The 16599-nt window shown below is 57.8% G+C and overlaps 1 protein-coding gene across 2 annotated transcripts in view; it reads right to left on the reverse strand.

The window, feature by feature from the left end:
* Nucleotides 1-374: 374 nt before the first annotated feature.
* The window catches only part of BCORL1 (BCL6 corepressor like 1), a 20310-nt gene continuing 4085 nt past the window's right edge, over nt 375-16599 (reverse strand). For both annotated transcript variants that reach the window (XM_042040046.1, XM_042040047.1), the window contains exons 2-13: nt 15177-15267; nt 12362-14929; nt 11893-12067; nt 11338-11418; nt 10733-11182; nt 9049-9278; nt 8734-8940; nt 8489-8655; nt 8212-8357; nt 7275-7352; nt 2877-3030; nt 375-1816 (exon numbers count right to left, since the gene is read on the reverse strand). In XM_042040046.1, coding sequence (XP_041895980.1) covers nt 1540-1816; nt 2877-3030; nt 7275-7352; nt 8212-8357; nt 8489-8655; nt 8734-8940; nt 9049-9278; nt 10733-11182; nt 11338-11418; nt 11893-12067; nt 12362-14929; nt 15177-15267 — 4624 coding nt within the window. In that variant the 3' untranslated portion in view covers nt 375-1539. The remainder of the gene's footprint in view (nt 1817-2876; nt 3031-7274; nt 7353-8211; nt 8358-8488; nt 8656-8733; nt 8941-9048; nt 9279-10732; nt 11183-11337; nt 11419-11892; nt 12068-12361; nt 14930-15176; nt 15268-16599) is intronic.

The following is a 16599-nucleotide window of genomic DNA, read 5'->3' on the forward strand; positions in this document are numbered from 1 at the left end:
TCTAAGGAAACAAATTACAAAACCACAGCACTGCCCTGAGCTCCCTCTGCTCCCACAGGGGTGAGTAAAGCCAGCCAGGGACCAGCTGCCCCATGGACGGGCTAGGGGGTGCTGGGAACAGACCGGGCTACCCCGACATCTGTGTTTGGGGATGGCTGGGCCTGGCTGCAGAGTTCCCAGCACCAGGGTCAGGCAGGAAGCTGGGAGGAGCAGTGGAGTCTCCCTGTTTTTCCAGCTGTGCAGAGACATGGGCCCTGCAGGTTCCACAGGCCACACAGCTTCCCCTCTCCCTTCCCTGAGCCACAGGCTCAGGCTGACATGCACGGAAATGTGCCTGGACACGGAAAAAAAGGCAGGAGCCAGGGAGCCTGATGCAGGTTTTTTCTGTACATCAGTGTTTTTGACACCACAGCCTGTTGCTGCATATAATAAAACAGAAATCAGAAAGAGCAACCAGAATACACACCCAAAGGCAAAAAACCCTCGGCTTAAAGAAGGTGCTGCCAGGCCCCCGGGGGAAGGCTGGCAGCGGGGCTCCAAGGGGGGAAACGCCTGCCCTGGCTGGGGAGAAACACAACACAAAGAAAAACGAACCAACAGAAAAACCCACCCAAGGCTCCTGCTGCGGAGCGGGAAGAGCCAGAAATCCCCCGATTGTCCCGACCTCAGTCCTGTTAGCACCTGTACAATAAAACTGTACCGGCCCCGAGGTGGAGCAGCCCGCCCGCACCCGCTCCCGCTCCCGCACAGAGAGCTGCTCCCGGGACACCGGCGGGGCGAGGAGGGGGCTTCTGCCGTGGGGACAGAGCCTGGGGCGGGGCACAAGCTGCCGAAGCGGGGGACGCGCTGGGGGCCGCGGGCTGCGCCTGCCCGGGCGGCAGCCGCCGGGGACAGGGAGCAGCAGCACGAATGAGATGGAGGAAGGAGCCCGGGAGAGGATGGAGCAGTGGGGCTGGCTCCCGGCTGGGGCTGAGCGCTGGCAGCAGGAGCCAGCTCCAAAGACAAGGGAAGGGGCTGTCCCCTGGCTTGTTGCCAGGGAGGGACGGGAACCCCTGGGCCTGGCTGGCCTCGGGGCACGCTGGAGAGGGGCGGGGGACGGCCTCATCCCATAGCCCGGAGCTCACCATCACAGTGATACAGACTCAGCAAAAACAAAGAAAACATTACAAATTAAATACTAATTAAATAAATACTATGGAAGACATTGGGAGGGGGAGGGCAAACAGAGAGGCGCAGTTCTGTAGGGTCCGGAGGGAAGGGGCGGCGGCTCCCACCCCTCGCTGCCCCATTGAGCCCCGTGGACGGGGTTCCATCACCCACCGGAGCTGGATGAGGCGGCGGCAGAGACTGCCACTGCTCGTGGCCAAGGGACCTCGGGAAGTCCTTGGAGTCGAGGGTCCTCCCTCCCCAGCTGGCGGAGACCCTGAGGAGAGGAGGAGCGGCTGCTCAAAGACTCGGGTCCCTGCTGCTGGCGCTGAGAGAGCTGCTTCCCCTTGGTCCTTATTATTGCCTCGTGATGCCGGGAGTGGCCTGTCCCCGTCAGCTGCTCCAGGCCTGGTACTCCACAGCCGAGCCCAGCAGCTGCAGCAGCTCGGGCTCGTAGTGCACCAGCTCCACAGTCTCTGCCGTGCCCGGCGCCAGCTCAGGGCTTGCCGGCACCTCCTCCTGTGCCAGCACCTGGCTGAGGGACACCTGGCGCTGGAACTCTGCCCGGGGCAGCGTGGCCACCTCGAAGTGCGGGAAGCGGGCCTGGAATATGCGGGAGGACAGCTTCAGCCGCTTGAGCACATCAGAGAACAGGAACCAGTTGCAGGGCCTGCGAGGATGGCAAGAGCACAGCGGGTTATAGGGTGGAGGAGGCTGCAGGCACCGTGCCCACGCCCCTGTCTCCCGCCTCCTGGCATGCTGGCCCTCCCCTCTGCCCCTGGCACTGTTCTCCATGTGCTGCTTCCCCTCAGGAGCCCACGGACTGGGGTTTGATCACAGCCTCGCAGGTCACAGCTTTTTAAAACACTCACAGCTAGGCAGGGACAGTGGTGTGAAAGTCCTGCCTTCAACAAGGTCCTGGCAGCTTCCCTGCCAGAAATAAGCCACATGTCAGGAAATGGAGCTTCTAGTGTGGTTTATTGCTGGAGGGCATGCTGCATGTGTCCTTCTGCATGGACAAACACTGGCAGGCACAGAAATTTGCTAACAGAGGGGTGGTACTTTGGTTGCTGCCTCTTCCAAGTCACCCTTCTGCCCCAACAACAGCCACCATGTCACAGGGGGTGCAGGGTTGTTCCAGTGCTGGGACTGATTTAGCCATAGTGGAAGGGAAACAATTCTCAGAGCCATCAGTGTGAGTTGCTGCTGAAGGAAAATGGGGCTAGGAGCAGGATCACAGGGATGAGAGAGGGGAGCTCCCTGACAGGCACAGCACAGCGACACGCAGAGCAGCAGGATGTGCCTGGCCATGGAGGGTGGGGGGAGCCCTGATGAGCCTTTCCTGCTCCCTAAGAACACTCCAGGCTGTGCCAAGACAGGTGCTGCTTCCCCACCTTCCCCTGTGCCACAGCCACAACTTCCCCTCTGCTGCCCAAAGCAGCTGTGGCTGCCCCTGGATCCCTGGAAGTGTCCAAGGCCAGGCTGGATGGGGCTTGGAGCGGCCTGGGACAGTGGAAGGTGTCCCTGCCCATGGCAGGGGGTGGAACTGGATGAGCTGTAAGGCCCTTCCCAACCCAAACCATTCTGGGATTTTGTGATGATTCTATGAAAAAAAACCACCTGAGATCCACGAGCAGCTCTTAACCCCACCAGAACGACCGACGTGCTGCCACCCATGCCAGGGCCGCAGCCACCCGTGGTCCTGCTCTGCTCCAGGGAAAGGTACTCACCCCCGGGAGACCGACACTTGGAGGTTGTAGCTGGGAAGCAGCGGCTTGTCTGAGAACTCAAACATGAAGTTATCTGCTTCTTGCTCCTCTTCCTCCTGGTCTGAACTCCCTGGAGGGTTGAGCAGCAGGTCGCAGCCGATGGTGTCCTTGCCCTCTGCAACAGGACAGAGTTTGGCACTGCTCAGTCACACACCAGCCAGTGCTGGCACTCCCTGGCCACTGCCACGACCCCACGGGCACGTTCCCACAACATTCCTGCAGCCAGGTGAGAACCGCACCCCTCCTGCTCCCCTCCAGCCCCTCGTCCCAGAGGAACATGGAGCAAGCACTGCTGCTCTGCACAGAGGGATTGCTCACTGACCAGATGAGGTGGGGAGAACACCCTGAGTCATGGCAGGAAGCTCAGGTGTGCTCTGGTCCCACAGCTGGGATGGGGCACAGCCTGCACCATGAGCCACCCCACTGGCAGACCCCAGACTCTCTCCAAAATGACCTTGGGCCCTCTCCCATGTCAGCACAGACCTCCTCAGCCTGGAAAAGCCTGGAACAGCGAGGTGGGAGGTGGATGTAGAGAGGCTTTGCCTGCACAGGCCCTACCAAGGAAGGCACAGCAAGCACTCTGCTCCTCAAGAGCTTCTCCACCCAGATCCCACCCTCAGAACCTCCAGCAGGTGACCCAGGGGAGCCAGCACCCATCCCAGTGAGGACAGCAAGGCTGTGCCACCAGAGACTAATCCAAGCAAGCTACAAGCATGAGGGGAGATTTAAGCTGGATATATGGAAGAAGTTCTTCCCTGTGGCTGCCCCATCCCTGCAAGTATTTAAGGCCAGGTTGGACATTGGGGCTTGGAGCAACCTGGGATAGTGGAAGGTGTCCCTGCCATGGTAGAAGAGTGGAATAAGATGGTCTTTAAGGTCCCTTCCAACTCAAACCATTCCATGATTCTATGACTTAGAGAATTTGCCTGGCTGTTCCAGGAGGCACCTGAGATCCAGCAGGATCTGTGTCCAGAGGGGATGGAGAACAGCAGGCTGGATCCAAAAGCATTTAATACCAGATAATCTTCCTATTTACCCATCTGAACAGCTCCTGTTGAAGAGAAGCTTGCTGCCTGGATTTTATTATGAAGAGGTGTGAATTATTGCAGAGTGATTTTATCCCTCTGAGATAATACAGGAGAATTCCAAAAACTTCCAGGTAAGAGAGTTCAGATTCTACAGAGAGCAGCCAGGCCCAGTGTGCCCCTGAGCAAATAAACCAATCATGCAAAAGTTCAACCCCACACATGAGAGAAAAGACTGAAAAAAAGAAAATCTTCGGGTGTGCTGCACGAGGAAGCTTCACATACCCAGCTGCTCACCCAGCACGAGTGGGATTCCAACAGAGGAACAACAGCAGGTGACAGGAGACACTGGCGCAGGCAGGGTCTCAGGGAAAAATAGTTATTTCCTAGTGCTGCCAAGGGAAAAAATTCTCTAAGAAACAGAGTGCTGTAATTGTCAAAACTTGCTGTAGAATAGGACAAAAATAAGTGACATGGTTATTGATCCATTGCTGCTGCTGGCAAAGCTCAGATGCCATCACTGAAAAACCTCAGATTTCCTGAGCAACTCAGAAAAAAAATAATTAAATGCATTTAACGTGGCAAAAATAGGGCCCAGTGTCTGTCCTGAAAGCTCAGTCCTGTGTCTGCCCGTGCAAAGGCTGGGACAAGGACAGGAACATTCTGTACCACTGAGGGAGACAATCAGGCACAACAATGCCTGTCCCAGGTGGAGACAAACCCCGGACTGGGACTTTGTATGGAGCTCCAACAGCACCAAGTGCAGGACACTGATGACTTTTCCACACCACAGAGATCCCACACCCTGGCTTCCTTCATTATCCTTCTGCCCCCAGAGAGTTGCAGACCTCAGGGAAAATGTGGACAGCATTCCTGCCTCAAAGAATAGGAACAGCTCAAGCAGGGCCTGGGATTTCTCCTGTATCCTGAGGGACGTACAGTGCTTCAGCTGGTGGAGCTGATGGAAAGGGAGATTTCAAAGGACTGATCCACCGGAGGAGGAGAGTTGTTTGCTGCCTGTGATGATTGAGAGCAGCTCAGTTATTCCAGAGCAGAACCAGGTACTTTCCTGCCCTGGGCTGTACCTGTTCCAGGTGACCCGAGGCGACTGCTGAGGTACCCAAGCCAGAAAGGGACATTTCAGGACACAGAATAAACAGGCTGTAAAGAAACCAGCCCCATGTCCTGGGCTTGGGCATCCTGCTTTTTCTGTGGCTCTGGCAGTGTCCGGCACAGCGCAGGCACTGGGCTGGCACGGCAGCTGCTGCTGCTGTAAACGGATCCCAGGAGGATGGGGAGGAGGGTCCCTTCCTGTGCCTGCTGGAAACAGACCTGGCAGGGTAAGGGATCCCTTCTCAGCTGGGTTAGCTCCTGCCTCCCAAAGGTAGCACTGGGAATGCTCCGTGGATGGGGCAGCAGGAGGGATGGCGTGCCCAGCCCTCAGACAGCAGCTTCAACTTGGGATTCGCCTCAGCCACAGCTGGAAATATCCCACAAGCAACATCAAAGCCACAGGGCTCCAGAACCTTTTGTGCAGCTTACATTTCTCCAGGGATCATCATTCCATGTCTGAAAGAACCTCTGTTAAAGCACCTGAAGTGTGAACATCAGCCCAACCAACACTGGAAGGAACTTTCCACGACAGCAAGGATGAAATGATGCTTCCAGGGGAGGGTAGAGGAAGATCAGTGTGGGATTGTCTGACTTGTTAAAAGCTTCAGGTTGCCCAGGAGAGAAGAAAAACCTGGCAGAAGGTATCATGTGAGTGACAGAGACCCAGCAGAGACACATCCCCAGTGGCCAGAACTCAGTGTGAAGTGGAAGGGGAAGAGGCTGGATATGTTTCACCTGGAAAGATGTGTTTCAACGGGAAGAGGCTGGATGTGTTTCACAGAGGTGGTGGTGTTTCACCACCCTCAAATGAAGAAATACTCTGAAAAGCTCAACTAAGGTCCAGGGGCAGGAAAAGAAGTGCAATGCTTAGCCCTCCCTATGGAGATTTTCCACGTGTTAGCCAAGGCTCCAAGTAAGGCCCTTTGAGCAGTGAACTGCCATCACTGTGGCATTCCAGTTCCCCTCCACCCCCAAGGAACACCTAAGAGTCAGTGATGGTTTGCTTAGTGAAAAAACAATCCTTTTGGTTTTGCCTGTAGGGGTGGAGGACTGAAATGTGGGAAGACAGCAGCCTACATCCCAAGCCAGGAGCTTCCAGAGGGAAGGGACACTGACAAATGGGACACAGGGAGATACCAGAACTCAAGCAAAAAGCTCTCTGGGCAACCAGGAACTCAGCAGTGACCAAAGAGAGCCAAACTCGTCTACCCACAAATTCACACACCATCTTCCTTCCTTGTTTATCAGAGAAATCCAAGTGGGAATCAGTGATAAATCAAAAGGGGTAGTATCTTTAAAAATACCACAAAGAACAGCTATTTTTCTTTGTAAAGGCTTGTGACAGCTTTGAGAGTGAGAAATTCTGAGGAAGGAGGTTGAGGTTTGAACTGTTCCCTTGGCAGGGCTGAGGTGCAGCAGCCTACAAACAGCGCTCTCAGGAGTGCAGAATTTCTCCTGTTCTGGAATGGAAAGACATCAGGGTCCTCCAAGGACAAGTCCTCTACCAAGAGCACCCTCCTCAATGTATCAGATCTTTTTTGTTTCTAGAAGGATGTTAGAAGTTATGGAGGTGAGCAACTACAACCAACAAGCAGCCTCTCAGCCTGCCGGCATAAATACTCCAAGTCCTTACGGAGGGCTCGGGAGCGCTGAACTTGGAAGAGGCTGGAGGGACTCCAGTGTGCCACGGGCCCATGCCAGATCCAGAACTTCTTCCACTGTAACCACAGTTTTGAGGAAGTGACAGTAAAGGCAAAAGTCAGCCCTTCACTGGGAAATGCCTGGTGGTGTAAGAACAGGACCTCCCCTGGATGAACATCTCCCCTCCAAAGCAGAGGAGAGGGATGGCCAGCTCTGGGAACCTGGGAGTTCAAGAGTGTACACCTTGGAGGAATGAGTATGTCCTTTACCTTCCTTGGTGACTGGTTAGCAGGGGAGCAACAAGAACTGCTACAAGAATGACATGCTCGGGATCGACAACCAAAGACCCTCAGGAGTCACCAGCAGCACCTGGTGCCCAGTCCTGCACTTCAAGGGATGCACATATTCAGCTTCCCAAAGAAGCCCCTTCCAGGAGCAACTCCCAGCATGTATCAGCATGGCAAGGTCTCTAACCAAAGCATGAGTGGGGAGGGATGTGGCCAAACCCGAGGGAATGATGTGTTTTACACGGCACCACCTCCTGCCCTGCTGCCGCTGACCCGGCCCGCACGGCACTCACCGAGCACGGAGCTGCTGTAGAAATCCCAGGCTGTCCGAGGGTCTCCGTCACTGCGGCCCTGCAGGTCTGACAGGTAATCTAGAGAGGGGAAATCGAGAGGGTTAACGGCTCAAAGCATCATCCCAGTGTGCATACCCACAGATCCAGGGGGAGCTGCTTCACCCTGCTGCTTTTCCCACTTGGGCATTACAGCAGAAGCTGAACCACGGCTGCAGGAAGGGTGTTCCCACTCAGGAGTGGGCATCACCCCAGGCCCCCGACCAGGAAATGGGAGCTGACTAGGGGAAACAACAGTGTGAAGTGGCTTGGAAAGAAAGATTCTTAGAGCAGTCCTGAACTCCAAATCACCACCCCCAAAACCTGTGTGAGTAGTTGAGCCTGGAGGAGCTCACACAGGCTGTAGGCAAACAGAGTTTTTTCAACACTGGAGATTTTCTGTCTTGTCTCTGTCTGGGAACCACCTCTGGCTGTCCCTTCCTTGCTGTTGTGGAGAAGCCATAACACTCGTCTTGTGTGTACACAAATGGCACCGAACGCGGCCACAGGGATCCAAAATGGCCCCTTCTGCCAGCAGCAGCAGCATTTGGGCAGGGCTCTTTTCGCAGCATTATTTGGCAACAAAAATCTGTTCACTTAGGTGAGGCAGTAGAACCAGGGACTGTGGAACAGCATCTCCAAGCAGAGCACTGTCTTTAGTTGTATGACCACAGCACAGCCGTCTCCTTGCACGCTGAAAACTGAAAAGTGACTTGTATCTTATACAGGAAACAGATACAATTCTACAATTAAAGTTTGGGTGGTAAAAACATGCTTGTGTGACAGGACAGAGCTAAAGATTGAGTCTGGTTCTGCTCAAGCCCTTTGACACCCAGACTTGGCCCTGTATGCTGCCAGAGGGGAAGGATGGGAGCACTGTGACCCCAGGCCTGGCACCTACCACAGAGGAAGCGCTTCATCACATCGCTGGTGGCCAACTTCACTGCTGTCTGCCCAGAATACGTGGCCAGAGTGGGATCAGCACCATAGGAAAGGAGAAGCCACATGGTTTCCAGGTTGTCATTCGCTACTGCATCATGGACAGGCCTGCAAAGGCAGAAGCAGAAGGGGGCCGGGAGTTTGCTAAGGAAATGCTCTGGTTTGGGTTAAGATCAATTTAGTGATGACCAACCTGGAGAAGCCACCCCGCTCCCTGCCCCACCCTGCCCCTGGCTCACCTGGTGCCGTCCTGGGCACTGCAGTTGACGTTGGCGCCGTGCTGGAGCAGGATGTGCAGGATGTCAATCCAGCCGCGCGCGCAGGCCTCGTGCAGGGCCGTGTACCCCGCGTTGTCGTGGTGGTTCACGTCACTGCTCTTCTTCTGCAGGCAGTACAGCACCACGTCCTGCACAACAAGAGCACGGCTGTGACAAGCAGCCCAGGTGGGGCAGCAGGGGCACACGCAGGAGGACACAGGACTCACCTTGTAGCCCAGGCGAGCTGCTCGCTGCAGGAGCGTCTCCCCCGCGTTCTTGTTCACAATCAGCCGCCGAGCTCCGGGAGGAACGTTCTGGGCCGGGGGCGACTCAGGGGAACTCCCCGGGCTGGCCCGATGGGACTTACAAAGTGTCCACAAGTCCTGGGGCTTCTTCAGAGAGCACGTTTTGGGCTGGTTGCAGCAGCCTTTCCCCTGGGAAAGAAAGGAATACAACTCCTTGGCACATGTGGCCACGACTCACAGGAGTCCCCTTCTCCCTCTTCTCCCCTCATGTGTTCCCCTCATCCATTCAAGCCTTACCTTCCCCTCATCACAGATCCCTGCCAGGTGTTTGGTTTTACATTTGCGTTTTCCTGATGGTTTCTCCAGCTCTTCTTGGACAGGAGAGCTGTCGGAGTGCTCCAGGAAGAAGCCATTCCGAAAGTCCGTGCGTCCTTGAGATTTCCGGGGGGATGGGGATAGCCTGCTCCTCAGCTGGAGCTCTGTGCCTTTGCCCTTCCCAGACTCCTTCTGCTTCCGGTGCCTACAATCTAAAGGAGAAATGTGAATGAGGAGCTTCTTCAGGTACCACACCGAAGGTCACCCAGACCTCTGCCACCAGGCAAGACAAACTGCCCATCTCTGACAGCTGCACAGGAATCAGAGAAGCTGTGGCTGCCGCGGGATCCCTGGAAGTGTCCAAGGCCAGGTTGGACGGGGCTTGGAACAGTCTGGGATAGTGGTGGAACAGCAGGTGGTGGAACTGGATGAGCTTTAAGGTCTCTTCCAACCCAAACTTTTCTGGGATTCCATGATTCTAAATCCAGCCCCAGGGCAGGGGCAAACCCTCCCGAATGCTGCTGCACTCAAAGCCCCTTCCAGGCTCCTGTTCTGAACAGGAGGCATCTTGAGAGTGCCCTTGAGTTGCCAAGACACCACGAAGCCGACTTGAAACTTTGTTCCTGGTCTGACAGAGGCTCCCAGACACTGCAGGATAGTGTAACACCATGCTGGAGTAGATACCGGCTGCTGGGAGGGCAGCAGCCACCTCTGCTCCCCACAGCATCTCAGCAGCGCCTCCGCCTCTCTTGAGGAGTGCCAGTCTGAGCTCCGATGTGGCAGAAGGCAACAGGGCCGTGTCCACTTCATGCCCTCCAAGGGCACAGCCCAAACACGCAGAGGGCTGGCACAAGTGCTGCCCATGACAGCTTTGCCCCCAAAGTCAGCTGTGTGACCCTGGATAGAGCTATGAGCCACAGCCAAGTGCCAGCACACTGCCACACACACTGAGCCCTGTGCACTGCCGGACGGATCCCATGGCCTCGACTGTCCCTGCACAGGGAGAGGGGACCGCAGGGACTGCTGCCCTCAGGGACGTGCTCATCATGGATTTAGGTTTCACAGAGGGTGTGGCAGTGGCAGGGGAAGGCACAGGAGCAGTGGCAGAACAGAGGTGGGCACAGGTGGGCACAGCGTGTTCCTCCTCACAGCTACAAACCGCAGAGCAGGTTCCCCCATCACTCCACCCTTTCTAATTCTCTCACCCTTGTGCTCCCTGGTGCAAGTCTGTAAGTGGCCCTCACCAGCAAGACAAAGCCACGAGCAGCCGAGTTGGATCGGGATGGCTCCGCGTCCCCCTGCGTTAGCCCAGAGTGCTGAGCACGGCTCCCAGGGGCCCTGCTTGTCCACAAATATTCCACTGTGCTACCTCGTCCCACTGTCGTTTTCCCACGCCCTCTGTCTTAATGCGAGGGTAAGATCAGTGTCTAATTAGCCACATAAATTGCTGTTTACTGCTCTGGAATGTACTGTAAATGTTTTTGAAAGAAGAGCTGATCAATTGAAGCAGCCTGTGCTGCAGCCACCAAGTCATTAAAAGTGAGGGAGTTTCATCATTACAAAAAAAATCCTGAGAACCAAATCCCCAAAATTCCACACGTAACAAAACAAAAAATTCCCATGCTGGTCCCCAGTTTAGTACCAGAACGCCCTTCCCAGGTTGTACCTGCTTTGGATTTCCGCCTCCGGTGGGGATATCCCACTTGCTCCTCCTCCCGCTCAGTCAGGTATTCCCCTGTCTGGTATTTCCGACTTTTCTGCCGTCTCCTTTTCTTCCTTTTGATGTGGCCATCCTCCTCCTCCTCCTCCTCCTCCTCCTCCTCGTTGGGCTCCCACAGCTGCCTGGGTGATTCCGCTCTCCAGGGCAGCTCCCGGGTCCTCCTCGTGTGACAGCTGCTCCTCTCAGACACAGACCTGTCCCTGTCCCTGCGGCTGTGGCAGCGGGATGTCCTGTGGGATTTACGCAGCTTGCGATGTTTCAAGGATGTCTCCTCCTCCTCCTCCTCTTCCTCCTCCTCCTCCTCTTCTTCCTGATCCTCCTCCAGCAATGGTAAAATCTCCTGACCACTCACATCACACTCTCCCGTCACACCAGCAGAAGAGCCAGCAATGCTTCCTGCAAAAAAGTGGGATTTCTAGCTGACAAAAAAGCCAAGAGGATCCACAAGGCAAAGCCTCAAAGCAGGACAAAATGCAGGGACAAGGCCAGGTGAAAAGGGAATGCTCCCAGTCCAAGCAGGACTGTCACTGGAAGCCTGGGCACCAACTCACCCGACTGACTGCGCGTCCGGCTGCTCAGCACCACTGGAATGAAATCCCTGAAGTTGTTCTTGGGCTTCTTCTCCAAGTAACCTGTGGGGAAAACCAAGCCTTGAGGAAACAGACCACAGACGTGTGATGTGGGAAGGGCAGTGCAGTGTCACCATAGCAGGGGCTACTCCGATGGTGTAAGGGGGATGGCTTTGAACAAGCAGAGGTTGGTTTAGATTGGATATAGGGAAGAAGTTTTTGACAATGAGGGTGATAAAACACTGGCACAGGTTCTCCAGAGAGGTGGGGGATGCACCATCCCTGGAAACATCCAAGGCCAGGCTCGACCAGGAGCAACCTGGTCTAGTGGAAGGTGCCCCTGCCCATGGCGGCAGGGTGGAGCAAGATGAGCTTTAAGATCCCTCCCAACCTCCTCTATTCTGGGAGTCTGATCATGCTGCAGCTCTAGTTTGGATCCCAACCCAGCTCCAGAGGCCATTTGGCTTCAGGGGAGCAGCAGTTTGGCCCCTAGGGCAGCCTGACCCTGCAGGAACCCACTGCCATTCCCCAGAGTACCTTCCTCGTGGCTGTCTCCGCGGTGAGCCGGAGATGGGCACTCCGTCTTCGCTGGCCTCCTACGCTTGCGCTTTACCCTGAGGCTGTTGTGATCTGTGATGGCACCCAGGCTGCCACGGCCTTCCCAGCCTTCCTGCTTGCCAGGCTCATGTGGATTGTCGTGGTGTTTTTGCCACTGTGAAGGGAAGACACAGGCTGAAGCTGGAGCTTCCAATGGCTGAGCTGGAGCAGCACAGAAAGGACAAAACTCCATCCCCACTGCTTATGCTGGTGCCCCTCCAGCTTTTTTGACACTCCAGATACATTTTTTCCCTGGACAACCTGCAGCACAGGTACATTCCCCCACAGCCAGGCAATGCCCAGGAGCACAGGTAGGAGGCCCTGTGCCCTCAGCTGTCCCCCCATGAGAGCTCTCTCCTCTCCCCCAGCCCCACCTTTGCCGTGAGATGTCCCAACCCGTCCCACACACCTTCCGGCCATGCGCGCTCCTGCTTCCCGACTTGCTTGGGGACTCCTCACTGTCCTGGCCTTGGCACTTCAGTCTCTTGTGGCTCTGCCTGGTGTCCCCGTCATGCTGCCGCTTGCCCTTGCAGCGTGTGCCACCCTCCTGCTTGATTTGCCCCGTTCCTTTGAGCTTGGCATCAGCGAAGCCCTGAGGAGCCGCTCCAGCCCGCAGGCAGGTCACCGACGGAAAGGACACATCACACTCCACTCGCTCCTTCTTGACCCTGCACAGATCCACCTGCTGCACACACGGGAGGGGCTCCGTGGCCGGCGGCTCCTGGGAGCCCTCACAGCCCGGCTCCTTGCGCTGGCCATCCGTGGGCACCTCTGGCACCATCCGCAGGCCCTGCTGCCCAGCCGGTGGCAGGTCATGTGACAAATATGCCGCCAACACTTGGTTTTTGGGTTTTGCATCCGACTGCTTGAGGCTACAGCTCCCCTGGGGAGCCTCAGTCTGTGCGCTGCCCACCTGACTGGAGTCAGCCTCCGGCTGAGTGCACTCCTGACTCTTCGGAGTGTTGTCCAGCTTCCCTTTCCCCCCCTTCCCATCCAAAGCGCTGGTCTGGAGAGCTGGACCTGTCTCCAGTGGGGCTGGGTTAGCTGGCTCCTCGTAGGGCTTGGGCAAGGCCCGGCAGCTCTTGCTCTTGGCCGCAGCATCCTGTTCCTGAGGCGGGAGCCGGGGCAGCCCCTCCGGCAGGCTCTGGGCGGCCGCGCTGGGCTCGGCGGGCTGCACGCTCGGGAAGGCCGGGAGCTCCCCCACCCCGGCTGGCTTGCAGGGGCTGCTCTGGTTCGGGGGCAGCTGTCCTGCCGTGGAGATGCCGATGGAAAGCAGCGGGGTTTGATGATAAGGAGACCAGCCCAGGGGCAGAAGCTGAGGGTTGGAAGGTTTTCCATTGACGGGGCATCGCGGGTACACACTTCCCTGGACGGGATTCCAGGTGGCGATGTCCTTGGACTGACACAAAGGAGCTCCTGGAGCAACTCTGCCGTGAAGCAGTCTCCTGGCAGGATCCTGCTGTCCTTCCGTGCTGACCTGGTTGGCTTTCTTCCCACAGGGAATGCCGGCACTGCGGGGCTCGCCCTGGTCGATGATGGAGATGGGCTCCTGCTTGGGCAGGTGGCGCGGGTCCCTGCTGAGGCTCACGCCGGCGTCCTTGCTGAGCAGCAGCGAGGCTGGCACCGGGTTGGCGACGCCGACGTAAGTGCCGGGAATGGTGCTGATGAGCGTGGTGTTCTTCACCCAGGAGCCCTGCTCACCGTTGCGCAGGAACTCGGGAAAGATGACCAAGGGCGGGGTGGTGCCGAGGCACGAGGTGACGCTGCTGCCCGTGGCCTGTGCCGCACGCTGGGACTTGGAGAGGACGGTGGTGAGCAGCGCTTTGCCACTGGTGTGCACGGGCGTGAGGATGGGCATGGGCGGGGTCTTGCGCTGGCTGGGCGGAGGCAGTTTCTGGCGGTTGGACTTCGAGGAGAGATCAAGAGGCATCTCACTGCACTCCGGGGATGAGACCATCTCACGCTCCAGCTGGGGAGGGGACTTCAGAGGAGACAGGGAAGTGGCAGCCCCCGGTGCATGTGGCTCGGGAGCTGCCGGGGCTCTGGCCTGCACGGCGGTGCCAGAGGAGGGAGCAGCGCTCCCGCCCGATGCTGCCGGCGGAGCCTGGCTGGAGGGCAGGGCCAGGCCGGTGCTGGACAGGGGAGTGCTCTCAGCCGCAGCCTGGGCACTGCTTCCGCCCGAGGGTGGGGGGCAGCTGAGCTGATTCACCTCCACAGACACCACTTTGGCATCCGAAGCCAAGGGCCTGGTGACGGAGAAGGTGTAGGGGTAGGAACGCAGCTCTGGGGAAGCAATAATGCCCGGCAGGCAACGCTCGTGCAGGTAGGAAGGCAGGACGGGGAGGGTGAGTGTGGAGGAGACCCCCAGGGTGGCCGGGAGCGTGGCCACGCTGAGCGGCTGCCCGCAGCTGGGCGGGGGGATGTACACCAGTGACTGGCTCGGGCTCAGCACAGCCCCAGCCTGGAAGGACAGGGGCAGCTTTTGCATAGCAGGGGCCTGAGAGGGGGGAAAGCAAACCCTGTTCAATGTGAAGGTGGCGGGAGTGGAGGCAGAGGTGTTGCAGCTGGAGACAACCACAGACAACGTCCCTTCTGCGAGCACACCTGGCCCTTGTGCTGCAGTGCTCGGGGGGGCTTTCTCATTCCCAGCAGTCTCACTCTCTGGAGCCACAGAGCAGGCTGGGGCAGCATCAGCCTGCTTGTCGCTGGGAGGATCTGCCGGTGTCCAGGCAGCGTCAGCACCACTGCTCTCCTGCTCCACAGCTCTGGGGGTTGCTGGCTCCTGCCCTCTGCCATCCCCCTGACCTGCCAGAGGGCCCAGGGCGTCATCTGTCACAGTCTTTCCCACACACTCCAGGTTTGGGTTGGGATCAGGTGGCTGCTCCTCCAGTTTGGGTCCAAGCTTTTCCTCCACCTTGCCATCAGCATCCAGCCCCTGGGCACTGCTGCCACCACCGCTGACTGCTGTGAGCTCCACCTGCAACAAGAAGGGAGAAGGTGTTGCTGGGAGCTGTGCAGGTGGCACCCAGGGAAGCAGGAAGGATCTGCCCACCCAGGACACAGAGCCAGAAGCAGCAAACAGCTCTGCCCAAAGGAGAGCACCGCTTTGCTTCACTGCATCCCTCTCAACAAGCCATGGAATCCATTAGGGAAAATGCTCCTGCTTGGCCTATTCCATCAGGGAATGGCCTTCTTGGACCCAGCTGTGCAGGCAAAGAACCCACCTCGGAAAGGCTGCTGCTGACACAAAACTCTTGAGACCCCAAGTGCTGGGAGCTGCTTGTTTTAGACTCCTCATCAGAAATTGGGGCTCTCCTAGGTGAGGAAGAAGACACAGTATTACGAAACCCCAAAATACCCTCTCAGCATCCCCCCCCCCCGATCCCTGTGTGGGACAGTGGAGCAGCTGTACACCTTCCTGTACACCTTCCACCCTCATCATGGGCCAGCCCAGCCTTCCCCAGTATCACAGCCTGGTGCCACACACCTGCTCCTGTCCCCTCTGTTTCCCATTCTGTCCCACCACACCTTTCCATCCTCCCCTGAGTCTCATCCTGCTTGTCTCTTCTTCCACAGGTACCTCCTCATTCCCATTCCTCCTGCTTCCTCCCTGCCCTGGGACCCCCAGCCCAGCCTAGCTGCCAGTGGGGATCTCCCTCTGGTGCCAAAGCACTCTGGGCTCAGGAGGCCTGGACAGGAGCAGCGGGTGTCCACGGCCATCCCGATGTGCCGTGTCTTGCTGGCCAGCATGTCTGGACCCTTTGTCTCTGGAATGTGATTTCTCAGTGGAAAGCCGGGATTCAGGACAAGGACTGTGACCTCCTTAGGACACTCCTTCCCTGGTGGTATTCACCAGACAGCACTTCCCTGGTGTTTTGCTTGGGACGAGCTGCTGGTGCCAGGACAAAACAGATCAAGTTTGGATTCTGTTGATGACATCATTTCAGCCGGATTTGCTCCCTACACCCTGGGCTTGCACAGCAGTCACAGACACAAGCTGTGAGCACACTATTCATCTTTGTACTCCCAGTGCTGGGGCCCTGTTACATACCCCTAGCACCAGCAGCCCACTCTGGGCTGCCTCAGCCCTGGGACTCTGTTTCGTACCCCCAGTGCCAGGAACCTTCTCTGTACCCCTTGCAGCAGGACCCTGCTCTGTTCCCCCAGTGCCAGGAACCTGCTCCGTATCCTCTGCACCTGGACACTGCTCTGTTCCCCCGTCACTGGAACCCCGCTCTGGGCTGCCTTAGCCCCAGGATGCTGCTCTGTACCCCAGTGCCGGGCCTCTGCTTGGCGCTGTTTCCGTGCCATCCCCACCGACCTTCGGGTCAGCGACAGCCCGGTCGGTCCCTCCAGGGGCTCCCGTGTTCTCAGGGCTCTCCGGCCCACCCGTCACAGGACGCGGGGCGGGGATGGCGGCCGGGGCCGAGCCGTCTCAGCGCAGCCGGCGGCGGGGGGCGAGCGGCCCGAGAGGCCGGAGTGGGCGGGGGTCCCGGGGATCGCGGGGGTCGCGGGGTCGCGGGGGTCGCGGGGTCCCGGGGATCGCGGGGGTCGCGGGGTCGCGGGGGTCGCGGGGTCCCGGGGATCGCGGGGGTCGCGGGGTCGCGGGGGTCGCGGGGTCCCGGGGATCGCGGGGGTCGCGGGGTC

The sequence above is a fragment of the Corvus kubaryi genome, unplaced genomic scaffold, assembly GCF_017639235.1.
Source record: "Corvus kubaryi isolate FWS band 111438036 unplaced genomic scaffold, C.kubaryi_AGA036_p1.0 37395, whole genome shotgun sequence".
NCBI classification, from domain to species: domain Eukaryota; kingdom Metazoa; phylum Chordata; class Aves; order Passeriformes; family Corvidae; genus Corvus; species Corvus kubaryi.